We start from the raw sequence: 18,825 nt of genomic DNA, 5'->3' as shown, positions 1-18,825 counted from the left end.
CAGAGACAGACTGCACAGGTACATGGCCAGGTGCCCAGTAGAGAAGCAGGATGTTTAAGAACCTGCTTGAGAAAGACAGCTCTGAACCTTTGTTCACTCCTTGACCCCCTCCCCGGCTGTTCCTCTTTGGCGATTCGGTTCAACACCGCCCCTTCCTCCTGCCCGGGCTTCAACCGCGCCTTTGCCACCCTGCGTGCCACAAAGGCTGCCGGCCGCGGGCTGGCTTTGTCCCCGTGCCCGAACCTGCCAGGAGCCCAGCCCTGGCCGTTGCGATGGTTGTGCAACAGCAGCGGGCCGGGGAGCCGCTGCCCAGGCGGGACCTTCGGCGGGCTCTCGCCCCCCCCGGCCCTGCTCCCCGGGAGCCACCGGGACTTGTAGTGTGTGCGGGGCACGGCCCGAGGGGTGGCCGCAGGGACCCCCCCGTGTGCCCGGGAGCCCGCGGGGCACGGCGGGGGCTCCGTGCGGGGCGGGGCCGGGGGCGGCGGGGCCGCGGGGACCCCCGGGCGGGGCCGGACTACGCGCCCCGAGCGTCCCTGCGCGGCGGGGCGGGGCGGGGCGGGGCCGCGCGGCCCTACAAAGGCGGCGGCGGCGGCGGGGCGGCCGCTTCTCACCGGCACCGGCGGGCGGGCGCGGGGCTGCGCTCTGGCTCTGGGCGCGGCCATGAGGCGGCTGTAGGGCCCCGGGACCCGCCGCCGCTCCGCTGCCTTCGGCCGCCGCGGGGGGCTCGGCGGGGCGCGGCTCTGCTCGGGGTGGATGCCGGCCGGGGCCGGCCGCTCCCGGCACCATGCACACCGTGCAGAAGGACACCACCTTCACCAAGATCTTCGTCGGGGGGCTGCCCTACCACACCACCGACTCCTCCCTCAGGAAGTACTTCGAGGTCTTCGGGGACATCGAGGAGGCGGTGGTGATCACGGACCGGCAGACCGGCAAATCCCGAGGATACGGCTTTGTAAGTGCCGCTCCGCTCCGCGCCCAGACGGGCGCCGGCGCTACCCCCGCTGCCCCCCGTGCGCCGGGACAGGGGCCGGCAGCGGAGCCCCGGGCTGGCGAGTCCCCCGGAGTGGCCGGGTGAGCTCCCGGGTGTGGCCGGACGAAGCCCCGCTGTGGCCGGGCGGACCCCCCGGTGCCGGGCACTGCGGAGCCGCCGCCCGTCCCGTCGCTGCCGCGGAGCGCTGGGTGCAGGGCCCAGGGAGGTTGTGCCCGCTGCGAGAACCAGGGGCTCGGTCAGGACAAAGGCTGGGCTGGGGGCCCGGGAGCAGCCCCCTGTGTTGGCCGAGGCCGTGCCGTTCGTTTCAGCACCTCCTCCTCCCTCCCGCCGTGCGATATCCGTGCGGGGCTCAGCGCGGTCCCCGCATCCCGCCCGCAGCTGCCCTGAACTCTGCGTCGGGGGTTTTGGGAAGGGCTCCACCAGCTTCTTAAAAAAGGCACGGGGAGGAGGTGGAAGGGCAGGGGAAAACAGCTGGCACCGGCCCAGCGGGGAAACCGGGCGCGGGGGGAGCCCCCGCTTTGCCGTCGAGTCCCAGCAGCCCTTCCCATCTCGCAAGCGAGGCTGCACGCAGGGAGTTCAGCTCCCGATTCAAAATAGAACAATAAATAAACTCCACTTAGTCCCTGTTGCTGGACTGTTTACAAAGCACTGTTGCTACAAACAAGGCTGTACGCGATTCCAGGTGACCATGGCAGACAGAGCTGCTGCTGAAAGAGCTTGCAAAGACCCAAACCCCATCATTGACGGCAGGAAAGCAAATGTGAACCTGGCGTATTTGGGAGCGAAACCAAGGAGTATTCAAACTGGTGAGGCATCCAGGAGATCCCATCTCTCTCTATTAGAATAACTTGTAAGATGAGGAAACAAGTTCCTCGGGCTGGAATCATCTGATCTGGTGATGTGCTTTTATCTGTCCCCCATAGTTCTGATTGTTGGCTGAGGACGCTACGTAGTCCAGTTACCTCTCTGCTGTATCTTCTTACTCAGCCCTGCTGCACTAATGTTACTCACCAAAGCCCATATGACTGAGTTAAAGCTGTTTCCTTCCATGGCTGATCCGTTTTCCCGTTACCCTCTTTGTTACATGAGAATTAACAGTAAGATCCACTTCATCATTTCTCCCTTTGGTTTAATGACCACAGTACCCAGTGTGTGAAATAAGGCTTTATACCCCATTGTCTGTTCGATAACAGCACGTTCACACTGGGCTTTCATCATGAATTCCCATCTGCTCCTCGTGCATATCACATATGCATGTTAAATTTAACTTGTTTCTAAATGGAGCTCTGAATTTGCTCACATGCATAGCAGATCAAATGCAAAGACGTGTGGTGTAATTCTGCCTGTGTGTTACAAGTTGAATGGTACAATGGATGCCATTCATTAATATTTCTTTTTTTTCTGAACCTTTTTTTTTCAGGTTTTACCATAGGTGTGCAGCAGCTACATCCAGCCTTCATTCAGAGACCCTTTGGGTAAGTGGAAATGTTTCCTAACGGTCTGTTTGAAATCAAATTCACAAATCAACTTCCTCATTATTTAAAATGTGTGAGAAAAGCCTTCACCGTCAAGAGTGGACAGTTTCAACAGCTGTTGTTAATGTTCAGAGTACTTTATTTCTGGTGGAGATTTCAGAAGTTTTGTGCATTTGTCAGCTTTAATGTAATTCCCAAAGATCCTTCTTTATCCTCAGTAAATCTTAGTCATAATAAACCCAGTGCATTGCTCGCTGCTTTGCCAACTTCAAGAATTCACAGGAATTCAAATAAATGGAAAATAGTTTCTCTATTATAGTACTTAAGGTGTCAAAACAATTAAGCAAATTCTGTTCTCATGTTTCTCAGATAAGATCCTCTGCTTCCTCTGTGCTGTTTCCCACGTAATAATGCTTAGGATACAGTTTTATCCTAGAAAACAAATTGCATTGGAAACAAAGTCTGTTACTTAATGAAAGTAACATTAGGTCAAAAATTGATTTTGGACAGATGTTATACAAGGCTTGAATAGTCTGCAAAAGTGGCCTTTTGTCTGCTGTTTTCAATAGCTTATACCATCCCTACTCGGTTAGAAAAGTCCTCTTTTTATACATCTAATAGGATCTGGCAGCTGCTCGGCAAAAGACAAGTGTGCTTCACGAGAACAATAGTGACTGTCATACTGCCTTCATTTAACTGTTTAATGATTGATGCAGCTCTTTTTTTACACCATTTCAGAAAGTGAATATTGATAAGGTTTTTTATTATTATTTTCTAAGAGCATTAAGAAAGTAGGTGCATTTTTAAAAGCTTTTGAGCACTGCCCTGCTGTGGTTTTTGTGTGACTCTAATATAAATAGATGGGATTTTGGCCTTTGTCAACAGCAATACTTCATCCCTTCCCTGTTCTCCGCTCATTTTTTTGGGGGTGTTTTGTTTCTTTTTTCTTTTTCTTTTTTTTTTTTTTTAAGAAAAAAAAAAATCTGCTAACAATAAAACTTTCATTCCTCTGCCCTTGTGGCTGCAGTTGCCAACTGCCTGGATAATCTCATTCCGATGAGTTTATGGATGTAAGAGGCTGTGTTGCCACAATAGTGCACACCCAGTGTACGTGTGCTGTGTACGGTTCAAACACGCTGCTCTTCGCAAGCGGTTACAGCTCTGCTGGAGAGCCTTGAAGAACATCTGCCATGAAATGAAGAGTCTCCCCTTTTTTGGGGCAAGAGCCACATTAGTCTGCATAGGCAAGATGCTGCTTTTTAATAGCTCTCCTTGCATGGGAGCTGCAAGAGCTTTTACAGCCCCCAAAGCAGCAGCAGCACCTTTGAGATGCGAACCCAGAGGTTTTTGCATGGGAGTGCAGGAGAGAAGTTGCCAATAAAAGCAGCCTCTGGCAAGTCCTGCCATGCATGGGAACAGAGAAGGGTGAAATGGTGAAGCCCGTTAAACTCCTCGTGTTGGCAGGAGCACCTTGCTGATTATCTGCTGTTCTCTGGGTGCCCTTCCTACCCCACAGCTGCAGCTCTGGAAAACATTTTTTTTTTCCAACAGTTTGCTTTTGGTTTCACATCCAGAGGAGCATGGGATCGACTGATTACATGTTCCTTGTGATCTAGATAGTTCCTGTTGCAGTTCTTAGGCATTGGTTTCATCATTAAACCAGCAGAGCTGCAGTTAGCACATACAGCGGAGAACACTATAAATTATTTATCAGTTGCCCAGAGACAGGAACCAGGAGAATGGAGGGCTGGAGGCAGGGGATTATATATCATTATTTGCAAGCATCAGTAAACAAGAATTTCATTGAATTCAGTCATTGCTGCAGCAGAATCACTGGAAATGTGAGTTTGGCAGAATGTGTTTACCTGAGCACCAGGACTGGGGCTGCTGCTCTGTGGCTTCTGAGCAAAGCCTCAGGTGCTCAGTCAAGCTACAGAGCTTGGCTGCCAGTTCCTTCTTTGTCTCCTCAGTAGACCAACAAAATTAAGAGCCTGCCAGACTTCACTCTTGCACTCCCTTGAACCCACAATTTCCTTGGCCCTCTGTGGGATACGAGGGTAGATGAGGAGTTTATCAGGGTCTGTCACTGAACTGCTGTTGTCTGTTTGCTCTGGGCCATGCAGACTCCATCCTGGCCTTTCCCAAAGGAAGCCCAGTGGCTTGGCTGCTTTGCTCCTGGTGTGAGATGTTGCCTGGCTCTTCCTCCTGTAGTTCCTGTCTCTGCAAAGTGTTTGTGCCCAGGGGATGGCATTGTGGTTTCCAAAAGATGATTGTTAGGGGGCACAGGGTGCTTGGTGAGTGCGCTGGGCTTGGCGGGGCAGGAATGAATGAACAACCGTTAACTCCTGGGCAGTTAACGAAGAGCAAGCAGCCAGTCGTGTCCCAGCTATCAAACCACAAAAGGCAGGTTTTGGTGAAACCTGAAATGAATGGAAACTATGAAAATTACCCAAACAGCAGTGAGGATTATTTATAAACTGAAGGCTTCCCCCCCCCCAGCCCCAGACACCCAAATGCAGCCGTAAATATTGCCAGGGCTATGCGGAACAGAAAGAGAAACCATGAGGAGCCTCTCTCCTTCCTCCTGCTGTCCTGGCAGAGGAGGCACTTGCACAGCAGACAGCACGGAGTCAGTAGTAAATCCTGTTTGGAAAAGAAGTTTCTAGCTTGTTGTAACCAGAGATCTTAACAGTAATGCAAGGCAAAGGATGTGTCTGTGTCGGGGGACTTGGAGATCCGGCTGCTGAGTTTAGGGAAGCAGCATTTGGCCTGGGGCTCAGCCTGGAGCTTGCAGACTGTGCTTTGCTTGGAGGCACCTGGCAGTGCCAGTTCATCCCTGCAGCTGCCACACTTAGTGATCAGGTGATGTGGCAGAGCTACTTGGTCCCACCTCTTGGTCCTTGCCTCTGGGACTCTCAAGCTGGAGGCAGGTTTGAGTCTGTGCAGGGAACGGGGATTCCCTGGTTCTCCTCTGTGCTTGCTGCTCTGGCCACAGGCAGCATATGGCAAATGCATTCCTGTGGCTGTGCCTCAGCGAAGGAGCTATCTGTGTGGGAGATCTACCAGTGACTGAGTAAGTGACTGAGCTCTTGCAAACATAAAGCTGTCTCTTGTGGCAGGATCCAGCTCTTTCCATAGCTGCACATTGGATGTCATTGCTCCAGAGACCCCATCCATGTGTAGTTACTTGTTTTGGTGGCCCCCTGCCTCTGGCCCGCATTTGGTCTCCGGCAACAGCAGAAAGAGTTAAATCTCTTTGAGTTTAAAATTTCATGCACTGATGCTGCTGCAGTTAGGAAGTGAAGAAAGTCCCTCTTTGTGTCAGCCCAGCCTCCCTCGCAGCTGTTTATCCTTAAAATTTCTGTATTGGGTTAAAAATAAAAGGCAACAAACTTTCATCTTTTCTGTGGTTATGCTTATGAAAGGGCGTACGCTGGCCGTGCTGTGCCCAGCCTCTGTCAGCTGGCATCCCCTGCTCCAGCTTCCCACTGCCCACTTACCCAGAGCTGGAGGCTGCAGGATCCCATCCCACTCCAAGCAGGCTCATGAGGATGCAGCACCCAGCACCTGGTGCTATCCTGTGCCAGGAACATGAAAGCTTGGGGAGGAGAGGGGGCATTTCCTAAGAAATGTCCAAATCCATTTTCCAAATGGCTTCAGCTGCTGGTTCTCATGCATGGTGACTGCTGTTCAGACCAAATGCTTGCCAGTCAGAAAGAAATCCCTTTTTTAATTTTTTCATTTGTAGGTTTTAAGCACAGACATGTATCTATAAGCAGATCAGACAGCTTTGAGAATTTTCTTGAATTTCTACTTCAGGATGGCAAGTGCTGGTGTGAGACCCAAGGGTTTGGTGTGCCATTTGTTTTGGGTTTGGGGCACAATATGCTCATGTTCTGCCTGTAAAACAATATAAAAGCATGGTCTGATACAGTGACCTCACACTTGGCCATGTGAATGATGTGCCAAGCTCAGACCTGTTGCAAGGGACAGACTCTGGGTGAAGGGTCCGAGCCATGCCTGGGCAGTTGGGGCACAGGCTTGTGTGTGATGGAGAGACAGGCTGAGCTGGCTCTAGCTATGTCTCTACAGCACATGGCTTGAGTTGTGCCATCTTCTCCACGTGATTCCATTGCCTCTGGTGGATTTCCTCTTCATCCTCCCCAGCACAAGAGCAGCCTCCTGAGCAGCAGAGACCTGAGTCCTTTCCCCTTGGTGCAGGATCTGGGGAGTGGCAGATCCAAAATTCTCCTGTGCTGCTCTGGCTGGTGCCACGGAGTCCCAATGTGGCAGATTGATGCACATGTCTGAATTTCCAGAGCAGCCCAGCTTGTGCTTGATCTCATGTTTCCTTTGAGCAGCTGCTGGCATATGGGCCCCAGCTCGTAGTATTAAGCACATGCCCAGTAATTCGAATGATGAATGCAGCCCTGGGCATCCTGCCCCGGCGCTGAGGGCACCAGCCAGGGAACCAGACAGTTGTTGTGCTGATAATTTGGTAGCAAGGACACCGGGTCACTTCTAAATATGACTTTTATGAAGAACTTGTTCCCCACGGATGGGAGCAGGCTACATACCAGAGCTAAATATACTCCATGATCACAAAAGATGAAAAGTCGTGGACCTGGGAGTTAAAACGCAGTCTCCTGTTTCTCAGTCTCCAAGTGCTGTAAACGGGGTCGTGCTGTCCCCTGCAATTTCCCTGTCACCAGCTTTGAGCATTTTAGCTCTCCTGTGTCAGGGTTGAGCTGCTCTGGCCAAAGAGCAGAGGCTGGGAAAGCCATGCTGGATCCAGGCATGCCCCATGATTCCAGCTTGCAGGAAGGTGTGGAGGGATTAGATTGAGATGTTTTAAATGTTCTACTACAACAAAGACACCACTGATAGCAGAGATCACAAACTCTTAAAATGGAATTTCTTTCTTGACTGAGAAATTACTTAATTACTTGTTTTATCAGTGTGGGCCTTCTTTTATCAAAAAGAGGTATTTCATTGCTTCTTCCGTAGCTGAAGCATTCTACTTCAAAATACTCCCATCTCTCCAAGAAAGGGGGTTTTGATAAAGCAAATGGATGGATGGTTTTAATTAAGGGTCAGTGGAAGGGATCATGTGTAAAAAAAGAAAGTCTGTTAAAAATGGAACCAGTTGAAAGTAGTCACTGTAAGGTATATGATTCCAAAACTTGTCAGGTACTTCAGAAGACTTTAGAGATGTTTCTGCCATTGATCTTCTCTAAATTGCAGAAGAAAAGTGCAGAGCTCAAAGGCAGAATTCTGGAGCTTCCTGGGTTAATCTGTTGGGGACCCTGGTTTTCCCTACCATCCAGGTTCCTCACACTGATGTTGAAGGACTCAGGTTCCTGTCGTGCACTGGAGTGAAGCAGTCCCTGTTTCTGGTTTGGCTGTGCTGATAACTGGAAAGGGGAGGGGTTTTTCCTTCTCTGGAGAGCTGACTAGTTTCGGATAAACTTCCATGTGGCTTTTTCCTTGGTGCCAGATGGCTCTTGTTTCAGGCAGATGTTATCTCCTGCTACCTGAGTGTTTTTCAGCCTGCTTCTCCAAAACTATTTTTGGTCTGGCCCAGCATGCCTTTGTTTGGGATCATGGTGGTTTTTTTTTTTTTTTCCTTCTTCCTTTGGGTGTGGGGGAAGCAAGATGCAGAGGATAAAGCTATTGAGTCTGGCTGTAACTCATGGTGGAGCTCAGCATGTTGATCTCAGACTCCTGGTTGAGCTGAGGAAAAGGATTAGATCTTTGTGAGATGTATTCCCACCTTTGGTCTGCTGCCTCTTTTTTATTTCTGTCTGGTTTTTCCCCACTGATGGCGGTCTGGGACAGTGTTGTGGCACGTCATGCCTTGGTGATTGCCACTGGTGTGGTGACATCTGCTCCCAGCAGGGAAGCAGGAAACTCAGTCCTGTACCTGTTTGCACAGGCTGCTGTGTAAATCTTCTCAGAGGGACAAAGGAGGATGAGAAGACAGACAGAGAGGAGCAGAAATTGTGTTGATTGCTTTGCTATTTTGTGTTTGTGTCGTATTGCAGAAGGTGAGGATAAATCCCATGGAGCTGTGGAGTTCATCCTTGTGTGACTTTGAGCTGGCTGGGATAGCTGGCTGATGAGGCAGAAGCTGTTGACATTTCAGTACTTTAAACCAGCTTTAGTAGGGACATTTCAGGAGTTGGAGGTTTGTCATGTCATGGTTGAAGCCCAGCCCTGTCAGTGAATGGTGAGGGACTATGGAGGGGTTGGGGCACAACCAAGATCTGCACCAAAGTCTTGGTGGATAAACTGTGATCCCCTCCTGGAGTGAGAGTCCTTGTGGGCAGGCAGGGACCCCCTGGCCATACTCCAGCCTCCTCCTCATGTCTGGATTGAGAACAGCACCTGAATTTCTCACATTTCTACAGCCTGTCATCGTGGCTGGGGCCCGTATGATACCTGTGGCCAACCCTGCCTGTACTCTACACACGTTTACTAAGAGTGTCTCCTCGAGGTGAGTGCTTGCTGGCTTGGGAGTGTCCCTGAGGAGCGATTCCTTGGAGTGTGAGTGACACCAGGATGCATCTCCAGCTCTGCGGTGGTGCCGTGGCACTGCCAGTGCAAGTGTGGGGTGTGCTTCCCAGAGCAGCTTTCAGCTCAGGAGCCCACTTCAAAGTGCACCTTTGGATCTGCCCTGCAGGCAGTGGTTGGAGGTGTCACATCACCAGGGGCTGTGCTCAGCCGCTCCTGCAGCACCCCCAGCACCCCCTGCCATCACGTGCTGTGGCGGTGTGGGTGTCCCTGCGGCAGCTAATGGGTCAGCTCTAGTGGAAATGGAGGCCAAATTCCTGGGGTCAAATGCCAGAATTTGTGCCTTCACTGGCAGACACAAAGGGCTCTGTTTCTTTTATTCTTCAAGGAATAAAAGGCTGGTCGGGGTGGTGGCGTTTGTGTGCTGATCTCTGTGAGGCTGCCAAGAGCCCTGTGCCCCTCCTTGTTTCCCAAATGTTTGTGTGATGCCGTGTCCCTCCTGACAGAGGGGTGCAGCTGTCTCCACCTCTTCAGAACTGACAAAACCAGCTCCCAGCAGGGCTGGCAGAGATCAAGGGGGTCAGGAACTCCCACCTTGTTGCTCTCCCAAACTCGTGCAGCTCGCAGGAGCAGCCCATGGCTCATGTGTAGGAAGTCCTGCAGGAGGGCAGAGAGCTGAGAAAGTGCAGCTAAAGCACATTTTAGGTGTAAATCTGATACAAAATAGTCAAACATATGAAGTGTCTCTGAGATGAGCATTGCTGGAGAGAGCTGCTGATGAGAGCTCGTTCTTCTTCCTCGGTGTTTGGGAAGAGGTGTGGGACACATTTCCACCTGACTTGTCCCTTCTTCCTGGCTGCCCCCCAGCCAGCCCTGCCCTGCTGCTGTGGTGGGGAGACCTGGGTGATGGCAGGTTTTGAAATGGACTTTTTCATCTGCCTGGAGCCAAGCTTGCTCTCCCTACTCTTTCCCTGACATGTTTGAACATCTCCACCCAGGCCTGCGCCAAAACAGGGCCCCTTTTGTTCTGTCCCGCAGCCAAAGCAGGACAGAGCCTGCGTCCCCTCTGCCAGTGGCTCTGTAACCATCTCTTTTGTTCTGTTTCAATTCTGGCTGCCGGGGCAGCGTGGCGTGGTGCCACGTGGTCAGGAGCATGGGCTGGCACCACGACAGCCCTGCCAAGTCCCTGCTGTCCCTCCTGCTGTCCCTCCTGTGCCACCGCCCCCTCTAGGCTTAGGTTTGACCATGCTCGTTGTGTTGGGTGGCCTTTGCCCGTGATCTGTTGTTGTGCCAGCAGCATCTCGTCCATCTGCTGTTCACAGGATGACTTTGGTGTGTGGTGGCCACGGCTGATCACTTGGTTGATGTTTTATAATCACACCGTGTGTGTTTTTGATGAAGTTCTCTTCTGGCTGGCAGGACCCATCGTGGGGGATGGAGGAAAACTGCAGGGAGGGAGGAAGGGAAAGGCATCTTAAAACACAAATGTGACTCATCCTGTAGAAATTCAGATTAGAGTTTGCTGTTTTCTAGAAGGAGAACTCTAGAACAGCTTGCTTTTTAAAAATTTATCTCCTGAAAGATCATCTGCAGAAATAATGGAAGAGGGGGAATTATTTTAAGGTTTTCTGTGGATGCTGAATGTAGCCAGCAGAGAACTTCATCCTAGTGCACTGGTTTGTTTTGTTTGTAGCTGCAAGTCATCAGAGTGACCTTGCTTTGGGTTGTGTGTTTTGTTTTGATCGATGAGTTGCCATGTGTCCACCTAATTCAGAAGACCAAACTGCACAATATCTTGCCTGAAATTTCTAGCTGAATTACTGAAATCCCACAGACCAAAAGAACCTTCCCTTTTACATTTACATTCCCTTTAGAAGCAGATCCTGGAGTTGCTGAGTGTGATTTTTTAGCGCAGTACCAACTGTGGTGTGTGTTGTGTGCTTGTGTATGCGCTGGGCCGGTGGGATGGATTTCTGGAAGCAGGGTACAGGAGTACTTTCTGTCTTCCAAGCTAATGGTGCTTTTTATTCCAAGTAGCACTGAAGAGCTGGAATTTCTCCTTGCTAAGGGAAAAACGTAGTGCAGGATGTTGCAGATTTGCTGTGTCCAAGCCCACCACGGAGCTGCGGTGGAGGCGCTCCACATGTGAAAGCAAAGCCAACAATGCGGAGTTCCTTGGGATGAGCTGGGAATGTCCACTCGCCCTGATGGCACCACATCCTCCACTTGGGCTCTGCCGGCTCTGGAGAGCAGTTGGGTGGCAGCAAGGGACATGGAGGAGCTGCTCAAACAGGGTGGGAGTCAGGCTGCGAGTCTCTCGGACTGTTCTGGTCATTTGGTGAGTGCAGGTGGATTGCCTGTGGGCAGGAAAAGTGCAGGCCCCTCCTCTGCTCCTGCTGCTGGGTGGTTTTCAGTGGATTGTGCATTTTTTGTTGCATTTGTGGAGTGATTCTAACTTTGCTGGGCCCTGGAGTACCAGGAAGCCTGGTGGCAGGGTGTGAGGTGTAGGGAGCAGTGACGAGCAGCCAGAGCATCCATCCCCAGTCTGGGATGCAGGAGGTTGTCTGAGCTGCTGATCTACCAGGGTAGAGCAATAAGCATGGACAGAGTCTGCTCATGTCATCCCCAGGAGCCTGGGGGTGCCTCTGCAGAGCCTTTTCCCAGGCCCTGGCAGGCCCAGAGAGCAGCATTTGCACCTCTGTGTTATTTAAAACAAAATGAAAGAAAAAAATCCCCCAGTGACGGGCGTGAGGAGCCTCTGGGTGGGACCGAGCCCTGCTCCTCCAAGAGGCGGCTGCCACTGCCTGGTGTGAGTGTGGACATGAAGTGCCCTTGGGCTGAGCTGGTGCCTAAGCTCCAGCTCTGATTCAGCTGTGCTGGCCTCAGTTTAGATCAGAGCTGAACAAAAAGGGATTCAATGCATTTCTGCTGCCTCATCTCATTCTTGTTACCCACAGGGTGATGCTGGGTATGGTGTGTTTATGGACTGAAAGGCTGTGAGGTCCCTCTTGCTGTCCAGGGGTGTCTGTGGCCTCAGGAGAAGGTCTTGTACTGAATCAAAAGTTGAGGTTCTGCTCGCCATCATCCATCCTCCCTGCTGCCCTGGGCATATGGAAGGACCCTGATTTCAGAGGCAGTGTTGCTGTGTGGGGAGAGGAGAGCAGTCATTCTCTTGTCATGCAAATTGTCTCAAGCAAAACCAAACTGCATATGGGAGTGGGAAAAGGAGAGAAAACTCGGTTCAGATGAGCACTTGTTTGTGAGAAGCCTTTCTCCTGCCAGAAGAGCAGATTAAATCATCCAGTGCTGGTTGTAAAGTGGGAACAGCCCTGTAAGTGCTGGGTAGGTGGGACCAGCCCCAGGTGGACCCCAGCATGCTGCAGGTGGTGGCTGAGATTTAGGATGCTCAGGTGGAATGAGGGTAGCCATGTACAGCCCTGTGCCTTGTGAAGAGCCCGTGGGAGGCTTTTAAAAGTGGCTGTGTTTGAAAATGTGCTGTCACACCCATCCACACAAAAATCCCCAAAATATTTGAATCTGCATAATCTTCCTGCAGAGTTTTGCCTTGGGGTTATTTTTATTTGCCAGAAGGAGCTGGGTTTGGAGACCGGGTGGCAGAAGCTTTCAGGGGATGGCTTTGCTTCATTCTGTGGCCTTATGTGGTTCAGCAAGCAGTGGCCAAAGAGACCTTCTCCTCAGGGTGCCCTATCTGATGCGTGTGGCTCTGATCTTCCACTGGTACTGTGCCATTTGCTGGTATTTAATAACCTTGTTTCTTAAACAAGCCTCAGATGTGTCACCCTGTCACACTCCCCAGGCCATGTGCAATTCCCTATTTTTTTCTGGCCCATGGCAGTTTGTATGGATGTACCTAAACCTTCAGGTTTGCACAGTTTTTTGCCCTTGCTTGGGGCCTGACTTGATGTAGGCCCTTTGGAAAATACACCCCTTTCATTTTGATGCTTTTTTCCCCCCCTGCCTTTCCTCCTCATTAGCAGTTTCTAGCAAATTAGTGGGCACTCCTGCATTAATCACCTCGAGGATCTTTCCATCTAAGGACTTTAATTGACTGTGACATTGTTAAGTTTCTCTCAGCAGCACAGCTACCTCAGGGCAGGGGCAAACCTGGGAGAAGCAGCTCTTCTGGACCCTTGTGGAAAGGGCAGTGGAGATGCCAGGGGCAGATGTGACAGCTCATGGACACAGGAGTGTCACTGCCCTGCCAGCTACTGGGGGGAAGAAAGCAGCATTAACATCTCATGTTTTACAACAAACACCCTGTAGCATTCCCTAAACATCCAGTGTTGTGGAAACATGGTGTAAGTGTGTAGTAACTGATAACACCTGGCAAGCTGGCAGGCCCAGGGCTGTGCCCAGGGACAGTGGTCATTCCTGGTGGGACAGTGGAGAGTGACACGTCCCTGGTGCCAGGAGGCCCCCAACAGGGGCTGTGCATCCTCAGGACCCTCCACCCAGGTTTGGATGGTGGGATGTGGAGAATACAGGAGGCAGAAGGGCTGGCAGGGACAGGCAGGGTGTGTGAGGGCCAAGGAAATTAGGTGAGCCAGGGGCTGCCATGGCCTTCCAGGAGGTTATTTTGGGGACCAGCAGCCTGGATAGTGGGAGATCCGTGCCATGGGGACCAGGGTGTGTGTATTAGTTGCCATCCTTGCTTCACCTTGCACTTTTCCCACTCTGGGTCTAGGAATGTTTGCTTTTCATCCCCACCCCAGGGAGCACCCCTCGCTCGAGGGCAGCGCTGCTGGGCAGCACCATTCCCGTGGCTGATGCACGTGAATTCTGGGGGGAAGAGGGGATGTGCAGGCCGGGGGGAAGCCCAGCCCCTCACTGACTTTCTCCCTTTGTCTCCACAGACTCACGCCTCACTATGTTTACCCCCAAGCTATCATCCAGCCCAGCGTGGTGATCCCCACCCCCGTGCAGTCCATCACGTCTCCCTACATCGACTACACCGCCGCCAGCCAAGCCTATTCCCAGTACACCACAGCTGCCTACGACCAGTACCCCTACGCTGCCTCCCCCGCCGCCGGCTTCGTGGGATACGGCTACACGGGCACGGTGCAGCCGCCCCTCACCGCCAGCAACCCCGCGGCGCCCGCCACCGCCTTCGTGCAGTACCAGCCCCAGCAGCTGCAGCCCGACCGCATGCAGTGAGGGCCTGCTCGGCCTCCCAGGACAATCCCTTACCGTGCAAGGATGCGACTAGGACAACAAAACAACAAAAAAACAATAAAAGAAACAAACAAACAAAAAAATCATCCCGTCCCTTTATCCCCCTTATGTAGGTGCATATCGATACCTAAGCTATTTATAGTGTTGAGGGCGAACCCGAATCCTTGCAGTCTGACTGTGCTTATGAAAGTGGACTTCTGGTAAGTTTTTTTCCTTTTTTTTTTTTTTTTTTTTTTTTTTTTGTTGTTGGTTTTTTTTTTTTTTGTTCCTTCAATCTGGACAGATACTGTCTTGAAGATGTTCTAAAAGCGGCTGAAATGTTTCACAGGAAAACTACAGATTCTTGCACACATCGCGATCTGCTTCCATCACCTGTGGTCTTCTTTCCGCCCCCTGCCCCGTCAGCCCTTCCTTCCTCATCCAGCCTACAATCCTCTTATTTACTGGTGAGGTACAGAGGTACTCGGAGAACATGGAAAAAAAGCAATCTTATTTTTTGGTTGTACAAAAACTTTGTAATACTCAGAGATGCCTTACAGAAAAAAAAAAAAGCGAAAGAAAAACTATTTTTTAATATTTATTGCGATTTTATTCGCATGAGCTGTGAATTGCAGACAGAAGAATAGTAGTAAGTATCTGCCTTGTTTAATTCTCATTTTACTAAATTATTGTATGTAGGTAAAAGTTCTTAAGTAATTGCTGAATCACTTCAACATGCAAAAGGGAATATTGGCTTGAAGGAGAGCAGAATATTCCTTTAGTCAACGCACTGTACTATTTTCTTATTGTAATTGTTACTCTGTTAAGATTATCTCAAATTTAGGTATATTTTTAAATGCAAAAAACCAACCAAGAATACTGAACATTTTGTCTACTTTGGTAGATCTTTTGTTACAATGCTGCAACCTATGGAGACATTTACAGTATTTATGTAAAAGAGATTTGGGGCTGTTGGCCGGCAAGGTTTAGGAGAATATCAGGAGTGGAGCAATAGAGAAAAAGGTGTTATGTCACTGAACAAATGGGTAAATGTAACCTTTTTATGCCTGTAATCCAACAGCCAAATAAAGGAAGAGAACAGGCGATGTAAGTTAAGTGCATTTCTACAAAGACAGCAATAAACTATTTTAACTTTTAAAATTATTCGATGCTGTATTGGTACCATGTTTGCTTGGCTGCAGTGCCTTAGGGAGTATTTCCCAACCCACCTGGTCTGGCCATGCTGGACTTCACCCTTGAGTGTGCTGGGGTGGGCTGGGAGCGTGTCCCCTGGGAAGAGCTCCTGCTGCCATCCTGCAGCGTGTCCCACGTGCTGCCCTTGCTCTGCGTGTCCCGAGGCACCTCAGGGTTTCTGAGCTCACAGAACTCTGTGGGCTTGTACCAAGTGCTTCCTCATGCTGTGTGAAGCAGAGAGTGGGAGGTGCTGCCATCCTGGTGCAGCTCCAGTGGGGCAGATGGGATCTCATCCCAGAGTTCTCAGGCCATCACTTTCCTTCTGTTATTTGCTTAGAATAAGTTGGGGGTTATTTTTCTAAAATTGAATCCATCTGAAAGTGAGTGGTCTGCCAGAGCCCTGGCTGGGTTAAGGGGATTTGCTGGGGGTGTCTTGGATCCAGCAGAGCCAGGCAGGTGCCAGCAGCAGAGAGATTCTGGCAGGTTGCTCACACCCCTGAGCCTCCTTCTCCGCTCTGCTGCTGCATTTGACTTTTCCTAACCAACTTGCTTTAGAAGTTTGGTGTTCAGATTTTGACAGTTACAAACTTAAGAATCAATTTGTAAAAGTAAATAAAATTACTCTGTTTGATCATGCCAGTTATCTGGTTCATCTCTATAAAGGTCACGGCAGGCCTGGTGCCAGGAAGGGCTGCGTTTTTGGCACCAGCATCTGCTGCTGTTCCAGGTGGTGATGCCTAAAGCCATTCTGGGGGAAGAGGATGCCATAGGATGAAAGCAGAGGCAGTTCAGCACTGTGGCTGCCCTGGGGAACTTAGATGCCCACGGTGGGCATGTCTAATGTCACCAGCAGCCCTCAGAGTAAACAGCCTATCTCGATGAATGGAAACAACTCGCTCTTGCCTTGCTTGTGTTGCGTGAGAATGCAGATCCTGGTGGGGCTCTGTTCATCCTGCCCGGGGTTTTGCTTACAACCATGTGGGTGACATTTATTTCCTTTTTAAGTAATTACTTTCTGGATACGTGTGGGGCTGCCAAAGGAGTAAGAGCCAAGCACCGCATCCAGCACGGCGCTGGCGGGAGCGCAGCCTGGCCCAAGCCCTGCCTTTGAAGTGCTATCAGGGCTGGAGATTATTCAGCAATTCTTCTTTCTCCCTGTCAGGAGTCCTTCTGAGGAGAAGGGAGGGGAGGATTTTTGGATGGAGGTGCTGGGAGCTGCTGGGGAGCACTTGGCCCCAGCCCAGCAGCACTGAGGTGCCCGTCCCCAGGCAGGGGTGCCTGGCACTGCTGAACTGGGCTTTTGTCTTTGCTGGGGGCCCACATCTCCCCTGCTCAATGGGGACAACAAGGCTGCTGAAAATCGATTTGTTTTTGAAAAAACCCATGTGTGCAGTGCGCCCTGAAGTGAAAAGAGTGATGATTTTCCATTTAGCTGTCTGATTTCCTGAAAGGTGGCCAAACTGCTGGGAAGCGAGGGCGCAGGCGGCGCTCCCAGCACCCCGCGCTGCCGAGTGCCAATCCTGGATCCTGCTCAGTTTTGCTCTGGGCTCATTTCGAGAAACAGCCACATCAAAACAACAGCCCAACCTGCCGCCTTCCTGTTTGCGAAAACGCGGCTGTGAAATTGCGGGAGGGCGGGCAGAATGATGAACTCTGCCGTCCTCCTTCCCGGTGGAGCGGGGCTGCTCTGCCAGGTGCTGCTGGGAGCCTCCGAAAAGGAGCCCAAGCACTTCCTTGTCCCGTGCTAGGCTGGGAAAGTGGGAAGAGCTCAAAGGGTTGCAGTGTTAGCAGGACAAGGGATAAACTGCAGAGTATGAGCAGTGGGGTGTGCGTGAGAGGCAGTGGCTGCCTGGCTCCTGACTGATCAGGGTGGCACAGGGCAAGAGCTTAAATCACTTTGAAATTGCTTAAAAGTATCATTTTATTTTTAGTGCATTGCTTGATGGAGCATCCTCTTCCACCTCCTAATGTTGTTCCAGCACGAAGGAAGCTCATCCTGGGCAGCTCAGCTCTGCTGCAGCCAGACAGAAGCCAAGGGAGGGGACGAGCAGGGGGGTCACAGTGCTTGTTTTAAAATCTTCAGGGATTGGGAGGAGCAGTAAGGGCTGGGTGGTTTTGGCAGGGCAGCCCTGGCAGCACCTGGCATCTGCTTGGCAGGTTCCAGGACTACAACCAGCTTTGAGGGGCCAGACCTTGTCCTGGACACATCCCTGTGGCCATGCTGGCAGCTGACCTGGCCCAGGCCACCTCTCACAGCTGTGCCCACATGCCCAGTCATTTGCATGACAAATTCAAATCTTTTTTATAGGAAACCATCACACTGGGGCTGTCAGAGGGAGTTTTGGCTTGTGTGGGCTGGAGCATGGGCAGCCCCTGTGCTGCCATGCAGAAGTGTCACCATAAATACCAGTGCTGGAGTGCTGGTCATCACCTGGACAAGCTCAGCCAGAATCTGGCATCATGTCCTGGCATCACCTCGCTTCCCACCCAGCAGCAGCAAGCAAGAGATAGCCCTGTACCCCAGGTGGCTGCTGCCAGACCCTCCCCACTTGCCTGCCATGAAGGGGGATGGCTCGGGTGAGATTTCTGCCCTTTCCAGGCACTGCCTGTCCATGGGGTGTCCCCTGTCACAGAGGCACAGCCAAGGGCTCTGCTGCCAGCTGCTGCCTGAATCTGCTCTTGATAAGGAGCAGGGGTACCCAGCCCTCACCGCTGCAGCGCTCCCCCCACTGTCCCACGTTATCTGGGGGACACCTGGGGACACCCACAGGCTCCTGCCAAGGTCCAGAGCTTTGCAGTGGCACCCCCAGCCCGTGGCCATCCCCAGGATGAGGATGAGGGCACTGGGGATGTGGGGGGCTCTGCCAACCCCCACAGCCCAGCTCCCCTGGCTAACGAGCCTCAGCACCAAAACTTTGCACTGAGAGGGAAAGGCTGAGCATAGGATTTATTTGCATAGTAACTGGGCTGCTGTTGGCACTTACCCTTTAAAACAGAGTTGACAGCAAAATGTTTTTACCCCCTCACATAGAGGGAATGCTAACAGCATCCTTTTTTTTTTTTCCCCTCTCTTCTGGCTGAAACTTGTTTTTCCCTCCTTTGTGCCTCTCTGAATCCTGCCAGCGTAGAGATTCCCTTGTTCAGAGAGTAAAAAAAGAAAGGCAGAAAAAAAAGAAAAAAACAGAAAAAGAAAAACTTAAGCCTGGGATTAAAAACCATCACTAAAATAGTTTGAATAACAAAGTCAACTGACTGGCCGGGAACCCGGTGAATGCCTGTCACGTATCGCCCTTCGGCCGGGCACGGTCATGTGTTTCACTAGATAGTTCCTGGAAAAGCTTCTGCTCAGCCTGATAGACCTGTGGCTGCTGATACTGCTGCACCCACTCTCCTGGAGGGCTGCGGGAAACTTCCTGACAGGGGGATAAAGTGTGGGGGAATAAATAAATCTCCCTTGGGTACCAGAGGCGTTGGGTGTTC

At 51.4% G+C, this 18,825-nt stretch overlaps 1 protein-coding gene across 2 annotated transcripts; it reads left to right on the top strand.

Moving 5' to 3' along the window:
• The first annotated feature begins 612 nt into the window (after nt 1-612).
• On the top strand, nt 613-15,315 carry RBM38 (RNA binding motif protein 38). 2 transcript variants are annotated; one of them, XR_014226910.1, is made up of 5 exons: nt 613-952; nt 1,674-1,797; nt 2,412-2,466; nt 13,854-14,372; nt 14,501-15,315. XR_014226910.1 is itself a non-coding variant. In XM_082292885.1 (4 exons), the coding sequence occupies exons 1-4, from the start codon at nt 785-787 to the stop codon at nt 14,152-14,154; spliced, it is 648 nt and encodes a 215-aa protein (XP_082149011.1). In that variant the 5' UTR covers nt 613-784; the 3' UTR covers nt 14,155-15,315. The 2 variants fall into 2 exon arrangements, 1 of the variants encoding a protein (XP_082149011.1); XM_082292885.1 differs by having other exon boundaries at nt 13,854-15,315.
• Nucleotides 15,316-18,825: the final 3,510 nt, after the last annotated feature.

The sequence above is a fragment of the Coloeus monedula genome (genome assembly GCF_965178545.1).
Source record: "Coloeus monedula genome assembly, chromosome: 17".
Lineage (NCBI taxonomy): Eukaryota > Metazoa > Chordata > Aves > Passeriformes > Corvidae > Coloeus > Coloeus monedula.
The sequence above is the reverse complement of the archived record's forward strand: the minus strand, read 5'-3'. Positions and strand labels throughout refer to the sequence as shown.

Excerpts from the sequence above, each read along its gene's own strand:
- RBM38 (XM_082292885.1), top strand. The coding sequence starts at position 785 with ATGCACACCGTGCAGAAGGACACCACCTTCACCAAGATCTTCGTCGGG. Across the intron at positions 953-1,673 it reads AATCCCGAGGATACGGCTTT|GTGACCATGGCAGACAGAGC; the intron begins GTAAGTGCCGCT and ends ACGCGATTCCAG. Across the intron at positions 1,798-2,411 it reads ACCAAGGAGTATTCAAACTG|GTTTTACCATAGGTGTGCAG; the intron begins GTGAGGCATCCA and ends TTTTTTTTTCAG.